General features: G+C 42.7%; 1 protein-coding gene across 1 annotated transcript in view; it reads right to left on the bottom strand.

The window, feature by feature from the left end:
- Positions 1 to 11,916: 11,916 nt before the first annotated feature.
- The window catches only part of TSHZ3 (teashirt zinc finger homeobox 3), a 113,391-nt gene continuing 103,090 nt past the window's right edge, over positions 11,917 to 22,217 (bottom strand). The window contains exon 2 of the mRNA XM_083451843.1: positions 11,917 to 17,748. Within this exon, the coding sequence (XP_083307969.1) occupies positions 14,546 to 17,748 (3,203 nt within the window). The 3' untranslated portion in view covers positions 11,917 to 14,545. The remainder of the gene's footprint in view (positions 17,749 to 22,217) is intronic.

The raw sequence follows: 22,217 nt of genomic DNA, 5'->3' as shown, positions 1-22,217 counted from the left end.
GGGATGTGTTTTTTTGTGTGTTTTTTTTGTATTCTCAATATGCTTCTTGAACTGTTGCATTTATTATTGCTTGTTTGACACATTGTGGGTCCCAAAGTGGCATACCAATAATGATGGTGGTGAAACCGCCACGTGGTTTGGTGGAGACCTTGCTTTTCCCTCATTTCCAGTTCATTGAGAGCCAGGACGCATTCAGACATGGGTCATATTGCGTTAGTTTTCCTGGTTATAATGCTAGTATTCTCTAATGTTCTTTTCACACTGCAGGACCTGTCACATTATGGGGCGGTGTCTTTTTGACCTAGGTAGTGGATGCATCTTCCGCTATCAACCAAAAGTTAGCATCAGCATCAGACACACTTCAAAGGAGAAGTTATCCAGAGACTGGGTGTCACTGCAGAGAAGGCCTTCTCGCACACTAGAGTCCCACAAACTTCACTCGGCGTTGTAATCTTAAGTAGGGCCTACCACAATGATTTATCTTAGTGTTAGCATGCATGACATGACATTATAGCCAGCATGGAACATTATTGGCTGTGTGGTATCACATGACTCTACCACATGGCAAAGAAGATGCTAGAGTGATGTTCTGTGCACCAAGTGCTGCACCAGTGACAGGAAGTCACCATTCCTATGTTCAAAGCAGCATATTCTCACAGAATACTCTTTGGGGTAACCATAATGTTGATAAAGAACCTGGAGCACTCTGGGAACTGTAGCAGAAGAAAAGAGGGGACACTAAACACAGGGCAAAAATTTTCAACTTGAAGATTGACTTCAAAGCCAACATGCATTGAAACGCTTGGCACTTTGGAAATATATATATATATATATATATATATATATATATATATATATATGAAACACTGGGAACAATGGGAAGCTCACTAGCATGTTATGTATGTATCAATTTGCAACCTGACGTGTTTAGGATAGGAAAAGCTGCAGCCATTGATAGATTTTGGGGCGGGGGGGGGGGAGAGAGCCCGAAGCTTGAAACAATTGCACGACAGTAAAAGAAAGGGAAGGAGGAGGAGAAGGAGAAGGAGAAGGAGAAGAAAATGCTACACCCTCCCTCTTGAGATCTCCTTTAAAGATCCCTGTCAAAACAGCCCTTCAAACCCATTTGATTGGGTTGGAGCTCATCATACTGTCACCAACTCACTTTTCATTAGGCTGTTGCTCTCTGTTAGCGTAGCCAAGCAGAAGAACTCAAAACACATGCACAAATTAAATCGACATCCAAACTCCACCAATATACAAAGCAATTTAAATGATATTCATTAGAGCGATGACAAGTCCTGATGAGGCTTTCAGGAGCTGAGTCCTTCAGCTTTTGCCGACTTGGTTTCGTGGTCACTGAGGCGGAACTACAGCGACTGTACCTCGAGTTTTAAAAAGAGAGAGAGAGAGAGAGAGGGAGAAAAGAAGAAAGACAGAGAATAGAGCAGCTTCTTGACACACCTACCTCATTCCCTTGTCCTCTTTTGCAAAGGTTTAAATCTTTTTTGGAAAGGCTTCTTCCTGTTTTCTCATTCTGGCAAGGAAATTAGGCACATTTATTTCTTCTTCCCTCCCTCGCGTGAGAATCCTTTTTAAAAAATAACCAACCTCCTTTTTTAACCCTCCCCCCAACAAATGTTCCAATTAAAAAAAAAAAACATTTTTGAGTAATTTCGTTTCATCAGCCTAGAAAGGTCACTAACTCACAACTATGACAGCTTTAACGGTGCCCCCTCCCCTATTTTAATATGGCACCAAAAGGAACTGGGTAGGATAGAACTGAAATAACGCTCCTCGCAACCAATTCATGCTCAAGTTTTATAGTGTTTCTTTTCTCTCTCTTTCTAATTTTCCTTTTTATTTATTTATTGCCCACCCTTCATCCTAATGTTCCAGGGCAGATTGCAACATTAAAACACCAATATTAGAACACAAGATCAAAAGCAGTTTAAAACAACTTACAATTGCAGAAATAAGGTGGGTCATAAAAAATATACACCTGAAGCATCAAAAGCAAAAAAGAGGGGCATCTTCAGCATTCTCTGGAAGCTATACAATGATGGTGACAAACTTACTCATGTGGGCATGGAGTTCCACAACTTAGGGGCCACCACAAAGCAGGCCCTCTCCCCCTGGGTCACCAACCCCATAGCTTTTGAGTGCAGAGGAAACACAAGGAGAGCACACTGCCAATCTCAGCAGTCTAAATGGTCCGAGGGGAAGGAGGTGGTCTTTAAGGTATTTGGGGCCTGAATCCTTTAGGGATTTGTACACTAATGTTGAATATTGAACTGGAGCTGGAAACTGAGAAATGAAGCGGATGTCAGCTTCTTGCTGGAGACCTGTGCTGGATTCCATCGTATTGTGGAAAGGGTCATAGATCAGTGGTAGATCATCTGCTTTGCATACAGAAGGTCCCAGGTTCTATCCTCATTGGCATATTCATGTAGGGCCTGCAGAGACCCCTGCATAAAACCTTGGAGAACCACTGCCAGTCAGTGCAGACAATACTGAGCTGCATGGAACAATGACCTGACCCAGCTTCCTCTGTTCCTATATAGTTTAGGTTTGTTCTTGAACATGGATTATTTGAAGCAAGATGCTACCTAGGAATCAAAAGGTCAGGAGAAAATAATTACCCCACCACACTAAGTTATCTAGGCCCCAAAGTGCCTAGAGAAGCCACAAGTCACATAATAGGAATGCACACCCTTACGTTAACCCAGCCTTTCTCAAAGTTGTCCCCTCCACGTGTTGTCAGATTCCAGCTGCCATTCTCCCTGACCATTGGCTCTCCTGGCTGGGGCTTTTAGTCAAAAAATGGACTGAGGAGCTCTCACATGGAGCAAGCTAGTTTTCTGCAGCTCCAGAGGGAAAGACCCAGTCCAAGGGGTTCAAGTTACAAGAAAGGAGATTCCAACTAAACACTAGGAAGAACTTTCTGACGGTAAGAGCTTATTCAATGGTGAAGCAGACTACATTGGAAGGTGGTGGACCCTCCTTTACTGGAGGTTTCGAAACAGAGGTTAGGTGGCTACCTATCAGGGATTCTCCAGAATGCAGCAGCTAGACTTGTGACTGGGAGTGGCCACCAAGACCATATAACACCAGTACTGAAAGATCTACATTGGCTCCCAGTACATTTCCAAGCACAATTCAAAGTGCTGGTGCTGACCTTTAAAGCCCTAAATGGCCTCAGCCCAGTATACTTGAAGGAGCGTCTCCATCCCCATTGTTCTGCCCAGACACTGAGGTCCAGCGCTGAGGGCCTTCTGGAGGTTCCCTCACTGTGAGAAGCAAAGCTACAGGGAATCTGGCAGACGGCCTTCTCGGTAGTGGCGCCCTCCCTGTGGACGTCCTCCCACCAGATGTCAAAGAAATAAACAACTATCTGACTTTTAGAAGAAATCTGAAAGCAGCCCTGTTTAGGGAATTTTTTAATGTTTGATGTTTTATCATGTTTTTAATATTCTATTGGTGGTCGCCCAGAGTGGCTGGGGAGACCTGGCCAGATGGGCAGGGTATTATTATTATTATTATTATTACTACTACTACTACTACTATTAATAGCTGTGTGAATCCTTGACAGGGATTCTCTAGCTCCATTGCTGGAGGTTGGGGTAGATTACTCTTGGGCCACCGTCCAATTCTATGATTCTTTGTTTCTAAGGCTACCCTAGTATGACAAGCTGCTGAGAGGAGATGCAGCTCATCTTCCTGGATTACTTAGAAAAGAGTGACGGCCCAATTCTGTTCATGGCTACTAGAAAGTAAGCCTCACTGAGCTCTGTGGAGCTTACTTCTATTATTTATTAACTCGAAACAAGTCCCATTCAGCTGAGTGGGGCTTAGCTTCTGAGGAACATGCAGAAGATAGCACTGCTGGTGATCTATGTGATGCATTTGATTCTGTAACAGGAGTGACTAGTCTGTGGCCTCCCAAATGTTGCCGGACCTCTAGCTACCAACAACTCTAAGCATTGGCCATACAGCCTGGGATTTGTGGGAGTCCACCAACAAATAGAGAGCCATCCCTGTCCTGTAATGCAACACATGCAAAGAAGGAGGACAATTGTCCTTTCCGGCCTCATTTTCACTCTCCCCCTGTTCGCTTACTAAGAATCCTGTGATTCAGGGTGGGGAAGGAATTTGGTTCAAGTTTGCCTTTAAAGGTACCTGGTTTGAACTTTCTGAAATAATACAAGAACCAAAATGTGACCATCCTTTGAAATTTGCAGTTCTCTGTATTTTGCAATGCAGTTCTCCAACCAGAAGGCGTGCCAAAATGCACATACAAGCTTAAGAGTGTGCTTTTAAAATGCACGTATCAGTGAAAATGACACCCAGAAGTTCATTCCATTAGGAGAAATTGCTTGAGGAAGGAGTGCATTTTCAGCAAAATTGCATACCAAAATGTGTACAATAGAAGAAATTCTTGTCGGAGTTCTGACAAGTTATCATGAGGATTTGTTTTTTAATAGAATCATTTGCAAACTGATGTGGAAATGTGGAGAACTGAGGACTGGGGGGCAGGAAGAGAAGATGAAATTGAAGTTGCCAGATGTGCTCCCCCAACCTGTAATGCTGTTTTCAATCTCACATAGAAGGAACTTAATATTTGTGTAACCAGGAAATGCCTCCCCCTCCCTCTGGTCAGTTCTCTTTGCAGTTTCTTAAGTATATATTATTTATGCAAATTTTTGCCAAACCAAATTCAAAACTAGGCTTGCCATATTCCAAAAAGTAAAACTACTGACTACTCCCCCAAAGTTGTTGGACTTTCTTTTGTTTTTGTTTTTAAAAAACCACCGAAAACAAAGAAAGATACATTTTCCAACTTCAAATTTATTTATTTATTTTTCTTTCTTTCTTTCCCCCAGGGGAAAGGGGCCAATGGCACAGCCTCCTCCACCCCCAAAAAAGAAAAATTCTAACTCCCTACAGTGTCTCCAAGAGCCGCCGCTGCTGCTGCTGCTGCTGCTGCTGCTTCTTCTTCTTCTTCTTCTTCTTCTTCTTCTTCTTCTTCTTCTTCTTCTTCTTCTTCTTCTTCTTCTTCTTCTTCCAGGGAAAGAAAGGGAGATTCCTTGTTGAGGTTCCCCCCCCCCACTTTGGGAGGGTGGGACTGAGGAGGTAAGTTCCTTTGGACCTGCTCCCGAGCAAGTAGCCACAGGCTCCCTGTTCCCTTTTAACTGGGCTCCTCGCCTCCTGCTCCACGATGTGAAAAGGGGATCATTTGTCCTCCTTGAGGCAGCAGCTGCAGAAGCTTTGAGAGAGTAACACAGCAGCTCTTGAGGGGGGGAAGGTGGGGGCAGGATAACAGAGTTGTCTTTACAATCATAGAATCAAAGAACCATAGAGTTTGGAAGGTTCTTCTAGTCCAGGCATAGGCAAACTCAGCCCTCCAGATGTTTTGGGACTACAACTCCCATAATCCCTAGCTAACAGGACTAGTGGTCAGGGATGATGGGAGTTGTAGTTCCAAAACATCTGGAGGGCTGAGGTTGAGGAAACCTGATCTAGTCCAACTGCCTTCAACCTAACAGCGCGTAAACTATGAAAATACCAGCTCTGGGTCAGGGTACTGAGAAGGGTTGTTGATCTGGTAAATTATTACTTCTAACAAGTAGACTGCACCAGCGCTGTAGTATGAAAATCACGAGCACTTTGCCAGGGCCGTGTAAGCCTGTTCAATAAATCCAAAAATGGCCTTGGATCTCTGTTGTCAGGAAAAAAATATAAATCAAATGCCAAGGAAAAGACAGATATTCATGTCCATTCTACAACATTTTTTGGATGGCTCTGAGTGGAGCTCATGGATCACCCAGTGATCTGCAAACCACAGTTTGAAAACCTGTACAAAGCCTGAGCTGGTCTAAGATCTTGTTTTCACATTGGCCAACCAGATGCCTGTGGGGGATCCCACAAGCAGGAACCGAGCGCAAGAGCCCTCTCCCCTCCTGTGGTTTCCAGCAACTGGTATTCAGAAACTTTACTACCTCCGACCGTGGAGACAGAGCATAGCTATCATGACTAGCAGCCTTATTCATGGAGAGTTAGCCTTATCCTCCATGAATCTCTCTACTCCTTTTTTAAAACAATCCAAGTTGGTGGCTATCAATGCCTCCTGTGGCAGTGAGTTCCATATTTTAACTCCACACTGTGTGAAGAAAGACTCTCTTTTATCTGCCCTGAATCTCCCAATAGCCAGCTTCATTGGATGCCCATGAGTTCTAGCATCATGAGAAAAGATTAAAAACTTTTCTCTATCCATTTTCTCTGTGCTATTCATGATTTTATCTGTCAACTCTTACTCACCCTTTCTCTGGACTAAAAAGCCCCAAATGCTGCAACTTTTCCTCGTAGCAGAGTCGTTCCATCCCCTTGATCATTTTGGTTGCTCTGCTCTACTTTTAACAGGTACAGTGGTACCTTGGGTTAAGAACTTAATTCGTTCTGGAGATCCGTTCATAACCTGAAACTGTTCTTAACCTGAGGTACCACTTTAGCTAATGGGGCCTCCCACTGCCGCCGTGCCGCCAGAGCACAATTTCTGTTCTCATTCTGAAGCAAAGTTCTTAACCTGAGGTACTATTTCTGGGTTAGCGGAGTCTGTAACCTGAAGCATCTGTAACCCAAGGTACCAATGTAGCAGTTGTTGGGAAACAGGAAGACATCCTTCCCACTGTTGTGCTTTCCTGGACCTTAGTTTTACCTTTCAGTGGGAACTGAATCTGTCCCCATCTCTGTGGCCAGTTCTACTGCTGAGCACACCTTCCCTTCTATACTGAATCAATGATCCATGCATGTATTACACGAGCAGTGCAGGAAGGAATGCCACATTCCTGCACCCACACTGCTCCATTAAGAGGAATCGCATGAGTTAGGCAACCCATGGATTTTCATGCCAAGGCAGCATTCTCTCTCTGCATTGATCTTCGTTCTGACAAAGTACTATTTTGTATTTACATGAGCCTAGAAGCCAACTCCCAGGGCTAAAGGATCTTCACCTCCCCCACCACCCAATATATATATATATATATATATATATATATATGCAGGTTTTGGTGTCCTCGGGTGTCTTCCCGTGTAAAAGTTGGGGTGTCTAGGCGACGTTTCGACGAGGTCTCACTCGTCATCTTCAGGCTGGTGCTTTCGGCTTCTTGTTACTGGAACAAGTTCCAGTAACAAGAAGCCGAAAGCACCAGCCTGAAGATGACGAGTGAGACCTCGTCGAAACGTCGCCTAGACACCCCAACTTTTACACGGGAAGACACCCGAGGACACCAAAACCTGCATTCCTGTACCCGTGAAAATCTACGAAAGCAAATATATATATATATATATATATGCACTCCTGCACACGAGCAAGGTTGGAAAACACACACACACAATTTTTGCTTGCAAAAATGTGTACCTGAGTCTAAACTGCATACAAAAATGTATTTCTGAGAAAGTCACACCACTGAAATGCTGGTGAATTGTCATAAAGGTTTTTTTAAATGTTTATTGGAAATTGCTGCAGAAATGTGGAGAGCTGAATTTAAGACTGGAAAAATGAGAGAGGGAGAGCTCCTTCCATCCCTAGCCAGGACTACTGTGCAGAGACTTGTTTGATGGTCACCCTGCACTCTCAACAGCCTTTAGTACATCGTTGAGATGGGAAATTCTCACCTGTAAATGTGCTGGTGGATCACAACTATGCATCACTCCTGTATTGGGCCAAATGCCTTTTATGTCCACAACAGATGAATGTGGACTGGTTAGCAACCCTTGCCACCGAGATCCAATAGAGGAGAAATGAGGAACGGATGGCCTGCTTTCCTGCGACCAAGATAAATTTGTGTGACTGGCTTCGATCATAAATGCAAGAGTGTTCCTTTTTGAGGAAAGAAAACAGGTTTTGTCCAAGCTAGAGCAAATGGTGATTCCATTTGTTGCTAGAAACGTTTTCATCTTCCAACCCTTTTCGTTTAACTTTTATGATCTGTTCCTCTGTTACGTAATACAGCAAATAATATTTGGACATCATTGGCTGAAATAAGTAACATAATACTTACTGCGGTGCTAACTTACACAGAGACAAAGGAATAAAAGCAAGAAATGAAAAGATATGTATTTTTCCAAGAAACTTAAAGAGCTCTTCAGAGGCACATTTGAAAAACGCAACATTTATTAAATTTACCTATTACCAGTCAACTCATTTCCCCCTGTACTGAATGGAATTACTTCATTAATTTTCTCCTGCAGATGAACTGTAACATTCGGAAGATATAGAATTTAAAAAGCTTCTTCCATTCATTACACATGCGTGCACGGACGTGTGCTGTATTATAGTGAAAGCTTGAAATTCGGCAAATGTCACCGTTGTAAATATTGTAAGTATTGGCAATCCCAGACCAATATTATAAACCTCCAAATATCAGAGATATTCTAGTGAGTTCAGTGAATATAGACAGACATAATTTTCAGCATTAACTTGTTAGGTCTGAAAAGTGGGCATCCAAAATATCCATCCGGATTTGTAATATGCATCAGGATTTGACCATGATATTCACCTACATTTTGAACACTTACTGGAACAAGAATATGAAATATCTTACAAAAATCATGCAAACCATTCCCCACACTCTTTTCCAAACAGGTTTGTTTCTATTTCTTTTTTTGTGGGAAATCAATTACCTAAGTGTTTACCAACAAAAATATTAAAAGCAATTGATTAGCCCAATATTGTGAATATTGCAGATTTAAACAATGCAAAGCTGTCTTTCTTCCGTTAGAAAATTACAATGTAGTTTGCACGATGGAGGCAATGGTATAATTAGACCAGCCAAGCAACAATTTCTGATGCCAAAAGAAAATATAATGAAGTTGCTGGAGAGATTTGGGCTCCAATAGTAGTTGCTTTAAAAAAAACAACAACAACCCTATATGCAATATTTCAATTAATTATACAATCCTTTCTGTTGAAAATTTAAAGACACATTCTCATATTATACACACACACACACACACACACACACACTAAATGTTGACTTCATTGAGATTCTTTCTCAGATCTGGCATATTGATTTCTTGTTGTGAAGTGAGCTGTTCAAGCTCCATTTAAGATTTTCATCTTGCATGTAGCCCTGAGCACATCAGAGCACCATAAATTAGTTAAATTGCACATTTATCACAAATGTTATTTTAAGATACTGCGTAAATGTGATGGCTGGAAGATATACAGTATACAGTAACAAGCCACAACTTGGGTGGGGTTAGACCAGGGTCACCTTTATCCACTTTTGATTTAAAGCTTGTCCCCCTCCCCCGCACCTCGCTCATCCCAATATCAATGTACCACTTTCTTCCCGAGTGTGTGCTATTTTCATTATGCTGTCTCTTGAGCTCCTGTGTTTGCAAAGCCCAGATGAAAATCCAATCTGTGAAGGAAAACAAGACACTGAAGGAAAGCCTCTCAACCCATGTTTCCATCTTCATGCTCTCACACGACCACTCTATGGTCTTTTTCATTAATGACCATCATTGAGAGTATCTTTGAGACCCCATAGCTATAGCACCACTTTCTGCTTGTCTTAATTTACCCAGCATTTGCATAGAGTTGACTATTTTTGTGTTTCGGCTGGGAAATTAAGCCCATGCATGAAAAACATAAGATGTTTTGCACTGGATCCAACTGTTGGTTCATCTGCCTCCTCAATTGCGATTCGGATTAATAGAAGCTTTCAAAAGTTTTCAGCCTTGATTTTGTCCATTCTTTTTAATAGGGGATATCAGGGAGTGAATGCCTAAGTTCCACTAAGCTCTACTCCTAAGCTGTGGCTGGAGACACCCTAGCAACATCTAAAATGTTTGTGTCCAGTGGGTGCAAAGATATATGGCAATTCATTGCTGCAAAAAGGAGAAGCATATATCAGTGGGTTCAGCCACTCATCAAATTATACATAACATGATATCCCACTAGCGTGGCCACTGGAATCAAAGATTCAACTTACGGAAGACTTACAATCTGATCTATAAGTTAAGGAGCATAGACTGAAGTGAAATGATTGTGGCAGAAACAGAAGCTTTGTGAGCTCATGCATTGCTCCTGTATCGTGAACTGGCCCAGGAGCTGCAAAATGGGCAGGGCAGATGTCTCAAGCCGCAAAAGCAGGCTTAACTGGAGCTGTTGTGCAGGGAAGTTGACGAACTGGGCTGTAGATATTGTGCTGGGCAGTGCTGTTTTTCTAGAAAAAGAGGTGCCCGGACTCACCATGAACATCTCCCTTGTTCTCATATAATGTCTATTGTGCCCACCTGAGGGGTGCCGGAACTGAGTTGCAGCAAGTTGCAGTTGAAAAAAAGCCCTGGTGTTAGGTATGATGGACTTAGTGGCAAGCTGAATAGCTTTCACCCACCAACATCAGCCAACCCATAAGGCATCTATCTGAAGGTTTGGTAGCTTTGTAATGGGGTTGTAAGGGACTGAGTGAACTTGCCACATCTGTCCTGCAAAGGATTCAATGTAGCTGTGCCAGGGTAAGCCAACCTGTATCCTGGGGGAGAGAGGACCATATTCTCTAAAACATGGGTAGGCAAAGTAAGGTCCGGATCTAGCCCAATTGCCTTCTAAATCCAGCCCACGGATGATCCAGGAATCAGTGTGCTTTTATATGAGTAGAATGTGTGGTTTTATTTAAAATGCATCTCTGGGTTATTTGTGGGACCTGCCTGGTGTTTTTATATGAGTAGAATGTGTGGTTTTATTTAAAATGCATCTCTGGGTTATTTATAGGGCATAGGAATTCGTTAATTTTTTCCCTAAAATATAGTCTGGCCCCCCACAAGGTCTGAGAGACAGTGGACCGGCCCCCTGCTGAAAAAGTTTCCTGACCCCTGCTCTAAAGAATGTCCTTCTGGGGTCCACATGCCTACGGTGACTAGGGCCAAGGGCAAAATGTGATGTGACTTGTAACCTCACACAGTAGGCTACATTTGAGGCACAGATTACAGGTTTTCTAAATATTCTGACACAGCTGCCAGAACCTGGCATGGCAGCCTATTTCCCTTCCTCAGTTTGTTGGTTTTGCATCCCCTAAGTCCTGTCCGGATCAAGTCCAAGATTCAGGGTTCCCTTGTAACATGTAAAGAAGATGTAACATTGCAGTGTACCGGTTTGCTTTGTCTGCCTGCCTTGCTAGCCCAACGTCCCGTCTTCGCATATGGAAGCTGCAGTTCATGTATGCTAATGAAGATTAAAATGGCAGCTCGTGTGGTTTTGTTAGACTGATACGTGAGTGCCAGTAAAAGTTTTCCATTAGCATATAAATGTCTCCGTTTGTTTGTCTATGCGCTCATTCATTCTCCTATCTTTCCTTGCTATCAATTTTGTGCAAAAGTGGAAACATCCTGAAAATCATAAAAGTTGCCGTAATAAGTCTTGGGATTTTTCTCCATGTCAATTGAAAGGAGATGGAAGGAGTTCTCTAATCCATGGAGGAACCTGCCAGGGCTCCTTGCTTCTCAGAACACTAATAATGCATTTAAGAGGCATTGCGTATCAGGATCTGATTTGGTTTGAATACACAGCTCTGCAAACGATCTATTTGCTTCCTCACAAAATGTTGCTTATAAACCCTCTTCTTTACAGTCAATCTTCCTGGAGGTTTAAAGGGGAGATATAACCTCCATTTCATTCTGCACCCCCCCCCCCTTTTTTCAAGGCAGCCTTTGAATATTTGCTCCCTTGCTCTTTAAATGCGAAAGTTCACAAAAACTCCCGTGATTTATGTATAGATTTCCGTCTGCCAACACCTGGCAGATGAAGGAGCCTCCTTAAGCTTCAGTCATAAACAGCAAGTATACAATTTAATTTTAATGTGCTCGTTAGTCGTAGCACATATCAGATATAATTGTGAACGCAACACAAAATTATAGCAAAAAAGACAATTTTAATGCGGCTGTAGAAAAAAGAAAAGAAAAGAAAGAAGGTTATATGAAGAGTCATATAATGGTGCCACATTGTCAACAACGGAAGAGGGGGCACAGAGGGTGCGATTCTGGGTCTGTGCTGTTTACATGCCAATATTGTACACATAGATTCTCATATGGTGTCAGCTGTCAGTTACTTCTGCAAATTAACTGCCAAAAATGGAGACGAACAGAATCACTTAGTGTGCTGGTAACCACGGGTTACCTTTCATATGCCTAAAGATAAAACTGCAGTATGAAATCTTGGGAGAATAATTAGGGAGAACAAAACAGAAAGTTACCAACTGAAAAGGAGAGAGAGAGAGAGAGAGAGAGAGAGAGGGAGGGAGGGAGGGAGAGAGAGAGGTGGAAAGGCATTCTACGATAGGAAATAACACAACCAAGAGTGCATATAAATAAGTGGAAGAGGGTATATCACAGAATGCCTCGTAACTTTTAAGCAAAGTATTACAGTACAAACATTTTAAAGGCTTTTTTTTATCAATGTTTATGAAATACAGTACAAGGTTTTTTCCCCCCATTCAATTCTTCCACCCCCAAATAGATTTAACCCTTTGAGCACTGAGTTGATTTTGAATTTTTTCGCTTTTGAATTTTTATTATTATTATTCATTTTACTAATAAATACCTTTAAAATTCATGTTGTGCAAAATTAGGTGTAATGCACGCCAGTCCGTGGCTTCGTTTATCAGAATGCTTCTTCTTTCTTTCTTTCTTTTAAAAAAGGTAGCAAACAACGAATAAATATGTATAATTTAAACATGAACCTCTATCAATATAGATGTACTGTATAGCAAAAGGAAAACAACCATACTTTGCTTCAAGAATAATGTTTTTCTCTTTTTTGAACACTTTATAAATGCTATCGAGTGTATCTTTTCATATAATTTACATTATTCAGATGTTAAAAGAAAACCTTTTGACCTAGAAAAGAAATATACAATATTATTTTATATATTTATATATATATTTATATATTTATAGGTACCACTTATACTTGGAGCATATTAGGTACAAAAAAATTCACCCTTGATAAAAACGTTGAAGAAGAAGAAATGGCATTGTCCACAATCACATTTTCCATATGAGGATTCTGAAATCTGTACAATATATATATATACATCGACGTTTCAATGTGAAAATAATATAGCCTGAAAGTTCACGATGGGTGCCACCCCTGCGGTTGTGGGGGTGCGATAGATAATTCCAACAAAAGGCATATCCAGAAGGAGCATCCTATGGTCCCCATTTGGCACGGTAGCCTACAACCAGATTCACAAGACACGTCCCAGAGAAATAAAAGTAGCTCTCTTTGTGGATAGCAGCAGATGGTATGGCAGGGCTCCACTGCTGCTCTGGCTTCTGCCCGACTGAGTCTCAGCACCACACTGGGACAGAGAAGAGGAGGGCCTTGGTGGTGGTGGTCAGATCAGTGCAGTGTAAACGTGGCAGAGCGAATCCAGGGCTCTTGCAGCCTGTTTGCACCACACTGACCTTGCCACCGGTTTGCCCCTTCTCCACTCCATCCCGATATGCCGTAGCAACTCAGTTGGGTGGAGGTGAGCTGAGCAGCGTAGCAGAGCCACTCCATCAGTTGCTGCCTGTGGAAAGTTCAAGCAAACATCACACAAAGCCAAGCTGGGAGGACTGCTGGTCCACACCAGCCATAAGAACTAAGGGAAGAAAGGCCAGTCTGGGCGAAGACAGGCTGAACAATCTGGACTATGGATACTGGAAGTGCTGAAACAAGGTATCGGATCCCTGAAACAGAAGTGATTTTGGACATCACAGGTAGTGCCAGCACCTAGCTGCTCAAGCAACTTGCGCATAAAGCTGGTAGCAATTCCATGCAACAGCCAAAGGGAAACTCACACAGGAGAAGCTGGTCTGCATTCTCCAGGTGAATCCTCTCCTTCAAAACATTAACCAGCCAGATGCACAACCAACTAATGGACTGTGGCACGTCTTGTTCAAGCCCATTCTTAGATTTGCTTGAATGTCTCCTCAGCTGTAAGGGGGTTGTTGTTGTTGTAAAAAAGGAAAACATATACATACTTCATTAATATAATAATAATTATTCTTATTTTTTTAAAAAACCCAAATTAATGCAAAAGTGCTTCAAAGTACTCAGAGGGCTAAAAATTTACAGGGTGAGAACGACCAGCACACTTGAATCACCATGGAAAAAGTGCACTAGAATTAGTTAATAAATGCTTAATTAAACTGTCTTGTTAATGCATGCAGCTCAAGGCATCGGAGGGATGCACAGCAACTAAACCCCAATTTACACAAAGTTCCAAACACTTACCACTGCGTTTTAACCTTCATATTTTACCAGTAACAACAGCTGATTATGCACCTCTATTAAACACTGTACAGTTATACAACGAAAGAGAGAAGTCGTTCAGGCCAAGAGTGACACCCCAGAGTTAAAGTAAAAATTATGTGCCAAGAACAGAAACTAAAAGGGGAGCTTTAAGGCGGGTTTTTTGTTTGTTTGTTTTGGACAGTTTTCCTCAAAGCCAAGTACAATTGTCATTGTGGTTTGGGTGTGTGTCAAAAGCAAATGCTACTGCTTTTCCAATTCACACACATAGAGAAGATGGTCCTCTGGAGACTTCCCGTGTGTTTTACTGAGATGGAGCTTAACGGCATGCTTGCTTGCAAAAGTCCTGTTGCAAAGTTTACACTGGTAGGAGGTCCCTATTTCTTCCTCTGGCGAAGGTGCCAACAGTTTCTCAGAGGGCGGCTTTGTTTGTGCTATCTGATTGTTAATCTGTTCACTGGACAGTTTGGACAAGTCTCGTAGCCTAAAACCTAGATGCGATTCAAGGTGACTGATGTACGTCGAAGGAGTTCTGATTTGGGAAGCACAGTCATTGCAAAAGAACACCGGGTGCCCAGTGTCCAAATTTTTAAGGAACTTTGTCCCCCCTGTCCTTCGGAGCTGGTATTTCACATTGGCCAGCCAGTGGCTAATAGTGGTCATCGAGAGCCCCGTAAACCTGGAAATGTGCATCCTCTCCTGAGGGCTCAAGTCCGACATGATGTATTTCCCCTCCGATGTCTGCCGCAAGCTGGCTGCAAACTGTGCCTGAAGAATGAGCAAATGCTGAGGGTTCCAGTTGGACTGGCGCCCCTTCCTCTTCTGAGCCGGGGTCGCCTCTTCCGGTTCCTCTATTGTAGTCCCGTCAATGTCAGATTTCTCAGAGATGCTGGAAGGCGTGGAGGATTTTGATGTGTGACTTTCTGTCAGGTTCTTCAGCATATCAGAGATATCTGACAAGGCATTCTCGCGTAGCGGCGAGTTTGACATGAATGACACAACCGCAGATGTCTTTGCCGTTGTCACTGTAGATGAAGAGGATGCTGAAGACACCGATGTGGATGACAAAAGTGCTGAACCCAAAGAGCAGCTTTTGTCACTCTTCCCTTTCGTCAAATCTATGGGCTGGTCATTGTTGACGTGATAAAAATAACGGTCTAAGTGGTCTGGCTTCTTGGACTGCAGAGGTGGGGTGGCCACAGCTGCCTTTTCCGCTAGGCTGTTGCTCATTTTAAAAAGCATGCTCATTGGGTCAAGGGCAGGCAAGGAAGGCTTAGCTGCCTTCCCAAGATGAATATTCATGACAGACTGCAATGCACTTAATGGGTTTACAAATGGTTGCTCTGGAGGGTGGTCGGTGATAATAGCTGTGCTGCTGCTCAAGGAACTTGTGATGGTCTTGACAAGCTCCTTACCATTTTCCACTGGTTCTCCTGTTGAGCTGTCCTTGCAGCTCTCCCTCTGCGAAACAGGGCTATTCTGTTGGCTTTTGAACCCAATGTCATTGGAAGTGTCCATCTTGAGGGACTCGCTGACTTCACTGCTACATGGCGAAGGTGTTGCTCTCTTCATCGGAGATAGCTTCCCTGCTTCAGGCTCCTTCATTTTCTCTTCAACTTTGGCCACTTTCTCGGTTACTTTCTTGACCAGCTCTTCCATGGCATGGAAGTTGGTTTTTGGCACAGGGGACGTCTGACTGCTGGGCGGGGACACCAAAGGTTGGCTTTTCGTTGGCGATACTATTTCAGCATTTCCAAACATTGGCTTCAAAGGAGTACTTTTCCCCGACGAACCTAGGGACAACTTCATCATGTTGGGCAGCTGGTAGGCAGCATGAATACTGGGATAGCCACCCCAACTGGGTGTGCCATTCTGGGCTTTGTTAATAGCTGACGTGACCGTGTTTTCTAAAGATTTCAAGATATCCAGTCCCCCTTTGGGACTCTCTTCCAAGTCATTTTCAGTCAAATAATGATATTTTGAGGAGATATCATATTTTTCCTCATCCTCACTTGATTTTTCCTTGTCTTTCATCTTCTCATCAGCAATGATTCTGTCCTTATCAACTTCTTTCTTTACCTCCATGTTTAATTTTGGGGAGATGCTAGAGGGCGTGTTGGAAGGAGACGTGAAGGTAGTGGCTGCCAGGGGCACGGACTGTACTTTCTCATCAAGCAAAGCCGTGATCGTTGGCGTGACAGGGGCCTCTATGATAGGCTTCCCTTTCTTCATGGCAGAGTTGGTGACCTTAATGAAATGTCCTGTCACCATCATGTGGGCAGTGAGCTCCTGCAAAGTATCATGGGAACTCCCACATTCCATGCACTTAAGAATTTGAGATTTCCTTGCTTCAAAATGCCAAGCATAGCTGGCACCGTTCTGGTGTCCATAGCGATTATTCGGTGTGATGTAAGGATTGGAATTCTTTTGAAGTGCATCACTGGCATCAGAGATTGTTGCTTTTGGTGTCCCACCAGTGGAGTCTGGAGAACTTGGAAGTTCTAGCTCCAATGATGTTTTCTTTCTTGGGGCTGGGATTATTTTTGCTGCTACAGGGGTTACGGGTTCCTTCAGAGGCACTTTTTGGTAATGTTTTGTTTTGATCATGTGCACACTCAAGTCTTGAAGCGACTCAAATGAATGGCCACAGTACATACACTTTAAGACTTTCTGAGCATCTTCTTTCCCTTCCATTTCGAGCAAAGAGCGCTTACGAGGCTTGGACCACCTTTTAGGGTTATTGTTATCTGTTTCGTGGTTGTCATCCCGGTAATGTCCTGTTTCATTCATGTGCACCGTTAATTCCACTAATGTGTCATAGGCAGCGCTGCAGTCTTTACAGCGGAATTTACTGGCCCCAGTAAATATGGAGCCATAAAGTTTGCTGCTTTGTCTATACAACTGGACTGTGCTAAAAAGGCTAGGCTCAGGAAGGATCCTGTTCTGTGAGACCTGCTGCAGTGTCTTTGCCATGGCCGTCTGATGCCAGTCAAAGCTGCCGCTCCCACAGCTGCTGCTGCTACTGCTGCTGCTGCTGCTACTCCCATTGTTCTTCTCAGAGGTTGGCTGGTGGAGATTCAAGTTTAGATTGGACCAGTAGGAGTTGGAGAGGAAATTATTGTAGACAGCTTTCATCTGCTCCAAGCTGTCCGAGACAACAGACTCCTCCAGCTGGATGGAGACCTCTTTGCTCTCCTCCTCATTCTTGATGGAGCTGCTTTCAAAGTCGGCCATGCGATCACTGGTTTCGCTGATGTGCGACTCGCTGTCCATCTCATGGCTGGAAAACTCGGCAGCTGGAGAGTTCTGGTAGCTCTGGCAGTTCTTAGTGAAGTCCTTCTCCGGACAGGCGTATTTGGCAGAAGGTTCTCCATCAACCACGTTGTCGTCAGGTTCCAAGTCATCTTCTGCCATTGCTGCTGCCTTCAGTTCATCCGAAACGTAAGCTAGCAGGGTAAAAAAGAGGAAGGGAAAGCAGAGAGAGAAAATTGGCGTTAGCAATTGCTGGTCTCATGTTATATATCAGCAGCTGGCATATTTCACTCAAAGAACTACATTTATTTATTAAAATTAAACAGTTAAAATTTAGTGTTTCTTCCAAGCAAGAGGGAAGGGGGGGGGAGAGAAATCTGCTCTTCGAACATAATTTGCCACCTTATTCTTCTCAAGGGGCAACAGCTTGAAATTAAAACTAAATTTGAAATTAATGAAGCACATTCTGGAGGTGGCATTCATTTCTAAAGTAATAAATTACTTGTATCAACCTCAGAGACAGCAGTTCCTGTCTGTCAATTAATATGTCTTATGCTTCTCCTACCCCTAATGTATTTCTTAACAGACAGATTCACAATTTAAATTAAGCCAGATTTTTTTTTTACTCATTACATTTTTGAGAACCAATCTTTAATAAAACATAAAAACATCAATAAAGGAAAAAATCTCACAAACAACAACAACAAAAGTGCCTCAATTACAAGAAAATTAAAAGCTCATATTTGCATGTTGGGGCTGCTTAGAAAGGCAGGGATTACATTGAGAGTGAGGGCTTAACCGCAGAAGGCGTTTTGAGCCCAGAAGCAGCGACACGTTCAAACCTTTTTACATCTTCATTTTGCTCTGGGTTTTGGAGTTCTGAATTTCCTGATACTTTTTCCAGAACGTAAGCCATGAACCATTAGAGCCCTCCATGCTCCCAGTTTCTAATTTCTAAATTTTGTACAAATTGCCACACCTTATTTTTGTTATTGCAAAAAGCTGTTTTTATCCCCCCCCCAAATAAATAAATAATGTTGTTGATTTGTTAGCAAAACAAAAAGTGCAAGGAAAATTTATGGTTCACGTTTTTTATTCCTTGTTTTCTTTCTTTTTAGGTTATGTTTGTTGCTTTTTTGGTTTAAACCGTTTTTCATATTGTGTTTCAATGCCTTGGGACCTTAGGGTGAAGGAAAAGTAATAAATTATGATTGTGATTGTTAATTATAGTAAGTATTAGGTACTTACTAGGTAAGTAATAGGAAGTACAAGAGTAGTCAACAATCAGTAATAAGGGCTTCCTGGAAGACTTGAAGTCCTGAGTTTCTTTTTTCTTCTTAAATAGGAATTAATTTTGGATAGGGAAAAGCTAGGAGGGGACATCAGGTGAATCAATGTGGAAATATTACCCTAACAGAGATTCAACATCTCTATTACTTGTGCTACAAATGTCCAATTACTATTGCAAAGACTTCTTGACATGAAGCAAGAACAAGGAGAATGACAGCAGAAGCGAGATTGGGAAAATTTGTATGCTGCCCTTATTCTTCCAGAATAAATATATACAAGATCTTCCAGTGGACATTACAAATGTCAAAGTGTTTGCTCTTTAGACTACTTTGTCAATATTTACTCACCATAAGCTACAGGGGTACCCAACAGAGATCCTGCACTGCGCTGTGTTTTCTTTCAAGGATGAGAAATGGTGGTCTGAGGTTGCACTAAGGTTTTCGGTGACTCAGGTGGCTATTTAAAATCATTAAATTTCCTTCTCTCATACTACGAGAACTTGGGGTCATCTAAAGAAGCTGAATGCTGGGAGATTCAGGACAGACAAAATACTTTCTCACACAGCACAGAGTTGAAAGTATGGAACTTGCCCAGTGGTGGCTGCCGATTCGGATGACTTTAAAAGAGGATTAGAAAAATTCATGGAGGAGATGGCTATCGATGGCCACTAGCCATGACTGCAATGTTCTACCTCTGCTGTTGGAAGCAGAATGTCTCTGAATCCCAGTTGCAGGGAAAGTGCTGCTGTACTTGGGTTTCCATTTGTGGGCATCCGGTTGGCCACTATGAGGACAGGAAGCAGCGCTAAATGAGCCACAAGCCTGATCCAGGAGGCTCTTCTTATGTCCTTATGTCCTGAAATCCCACCAGCATGGGTGTGCTAGCTGGGACTGTTGGGAGTTGTAGTCCTACACCTTGGAAGGGCACCAGGTTGGCCAAGGCTGCCATAAGAGATCCCCAGTGGAACAGACCAACTGTCCAACTAGTACAGCATCTTGTTCCAAAGTGATCAAAGAGGTACTTCTGGAAATCCCCAGAGAAGGGTTTGAAGGTAACACCTCTCCACTGTTGTTGCCTATCCAAAACAGTTGCTACTCAGCCTCTTGATAGATCTGTTCCTCATTAATTTAGCCAGCTGACATTTCCACTAGGCCTGCCTCTCTGCCCTGCTGTTCTTCACAACCAGACAACACAACCAGGGGAAAGCTATGCATTCAGATATCTTCAACTATTTTCAGACTCAAATCATAGCAAATGAGACGCGCTACTCTACATATGTGCAGGTAGTAGAATCGATGGAGTCTGTAATTAGGAATCTACATGGAATCCCCATGTTGGAGTTTGCAAGAGTATCAGAAGTGTATTGAATACTGTGTGTGTATGTATGTGTGCACTTGGTTGGGTGAGTGGGTTGCAGGGAGACTTACCCCAAAGACTGATGGATTGATAGCAATGCTTATTACTCTGTTCACCAGAAACATCGGGAACATTAATTTTGAATGGGTTGATTTGATTCATGCTTTACAACTGCTGCTAACTCCTGGTTCTTTTGTATGAAGTCTTTCTGAAGCCAGCAGAAATGTGAGTAAGTCAAACTAACTGCTTCACTGCCCTGAACCCCACCACTCTAAGAATCCTTCATAGCCTTCTTCAGGAATTAGGTATCACACATTCGAAGGTTATACAGAAATCGTCTACAAGCACCTAGTCCTACACTTGATGCTGCTGTCCCCATCTTCCCCTGCTCATCCCATCACCCCTCAGTCTTCCCCACATTGAGCAGAAGTTCTGTATTCAACTAAACATGTGTGGTCTCCACCTTGGGAACTTCTGCCCAACACATGGAGGTCGGGGTGTGTGTGTGGAGTTGGCAGGGAGTGACATGCAACATATTCCTCCTTCTCGTTGTCTCCAAAGTCTCTCCACCAAGCACTCCTTTGTCTCCTTACAATATGGCTTCCATCATTCACACTCCCTAAACCTGCCAACATTATATTGACTGGTATCGTTGTTATTGTTAATTACCCACCCTTCACTCTATGGTCTCAGGTTGGGCAACAATAATAACAACAACATGCTACCCTTCTATACAATCCCACCTTTCCAAGTGACCTTCTTGATATTTATGGCAGGATTCAGGCACAAAAACAGTTTATTTTCATGTCCAGATCTGAGTCAGTTCTCAAACCATGGTTTGTTGGGGGCTAAAAGGTCAGTCTGCAGCCACCTTTCAAATCACAGTTTGCACTAATTGCGATTTGAAAGATCATTGACAAACCACACTACTATGATTGGGGCAGCACCCTCAAACTCAATTCATGTTTTTCCATCAGGCTGCTTCGGCAGGAAAGATGAGAAGAAGGCCTTGTTCCAACAGGTCTGCCAAAAGACCAGCTCCATCAGGTAACTCCTACCCTAAATTGTTTCTATGCCAGTTGGTCATTATAAGAGCTACTGTTTAAGAACTGGTACTTGAGTTTGCTTTCCCCCCCTTCCCTCCTTGTCTCCTTTCCCTTGTGTGTCATTTTTACATAAATTGTAAACTTGCCTGCTTGTTTTACCTGCTTGTACATAAACCACTCTGGGAGCCATTTTGGCTGAAGAGCAGGGTACAATAATAAGTAATAATGGCAGCAAAAACACCACCACAACTGCCATTAGACTCATGCAGCAAAGCCACCTGTCAGAATTGAAGGGAGCTGTAGTCCAACAACATATGGAGGGCTCCAGGCTGAGAGAGGGCCAGTATTCATTTCCAAGAGTCTGCATCATGGAGAGTTGGGTGAACTTAAGAAGCTCTTTTCATAATCCATATGCAAATCCATTATTTGGATATGTGTTTAAATGCATATTTTATCACAAAATATTTTAATGTGTATTTTATCTCAATGTAGGCATTTCTAAATATATTTTAGCCTTAGCTGTCCTTCAGTTTTACATATTCCAGTACATTTTCAGTTGATAATGGCAGAGAAGTGTTAGAGTGTTAGATTGCAATCTGTATACTAGTCCAGGAACTGAAAATTCTCCTCCATCCTCATCTCCAGGTCAAGTTGCTTTTCCTTTTCCAACATTGCAAAAATAAGGCCCTTCCTCTTCCCTGTCCTCTTGGCAATACAGAATAGAATAGAATAGAATAGGTTCATGATCTGTATCTCCTATCTTCTCCTCTCTTCCACTGCCCCATCTTAATTCTCACCTCTCTCCAGACCTTTGACTCTGCTGACAAAAATCATTCACTTCTCTTATAGCCCAGGGCATGCCCATCATTAAAATTGCCTTTCTGCCTGCTCCCAGAACTGCCACAAATTTCTCAACCTTTCTTTCAGAGCCCTCTGTGGCCTTGTTCCCTGCCACCTTCAGACCTAGAACT

The sequence above is a fragment of the Podarcis tiliguerta genome (assembly GCF_965153285.1).
Source record: "Podarcis tiliguerta genome assembly, chromosome: 8".
Taxonomy (NCBI): domain Eukaryota; kingdom Metazoa; phylum Chordata; class Lepidosauria; order Squamata; family Lacertidae; genus Podarcis; species Podarcis tiliguerta.
The sequence above is the reverse complement of the archived record's forward strand: the minus strand, read 5'-3'. Positions and strand labels throughout refer to the sequence as shown.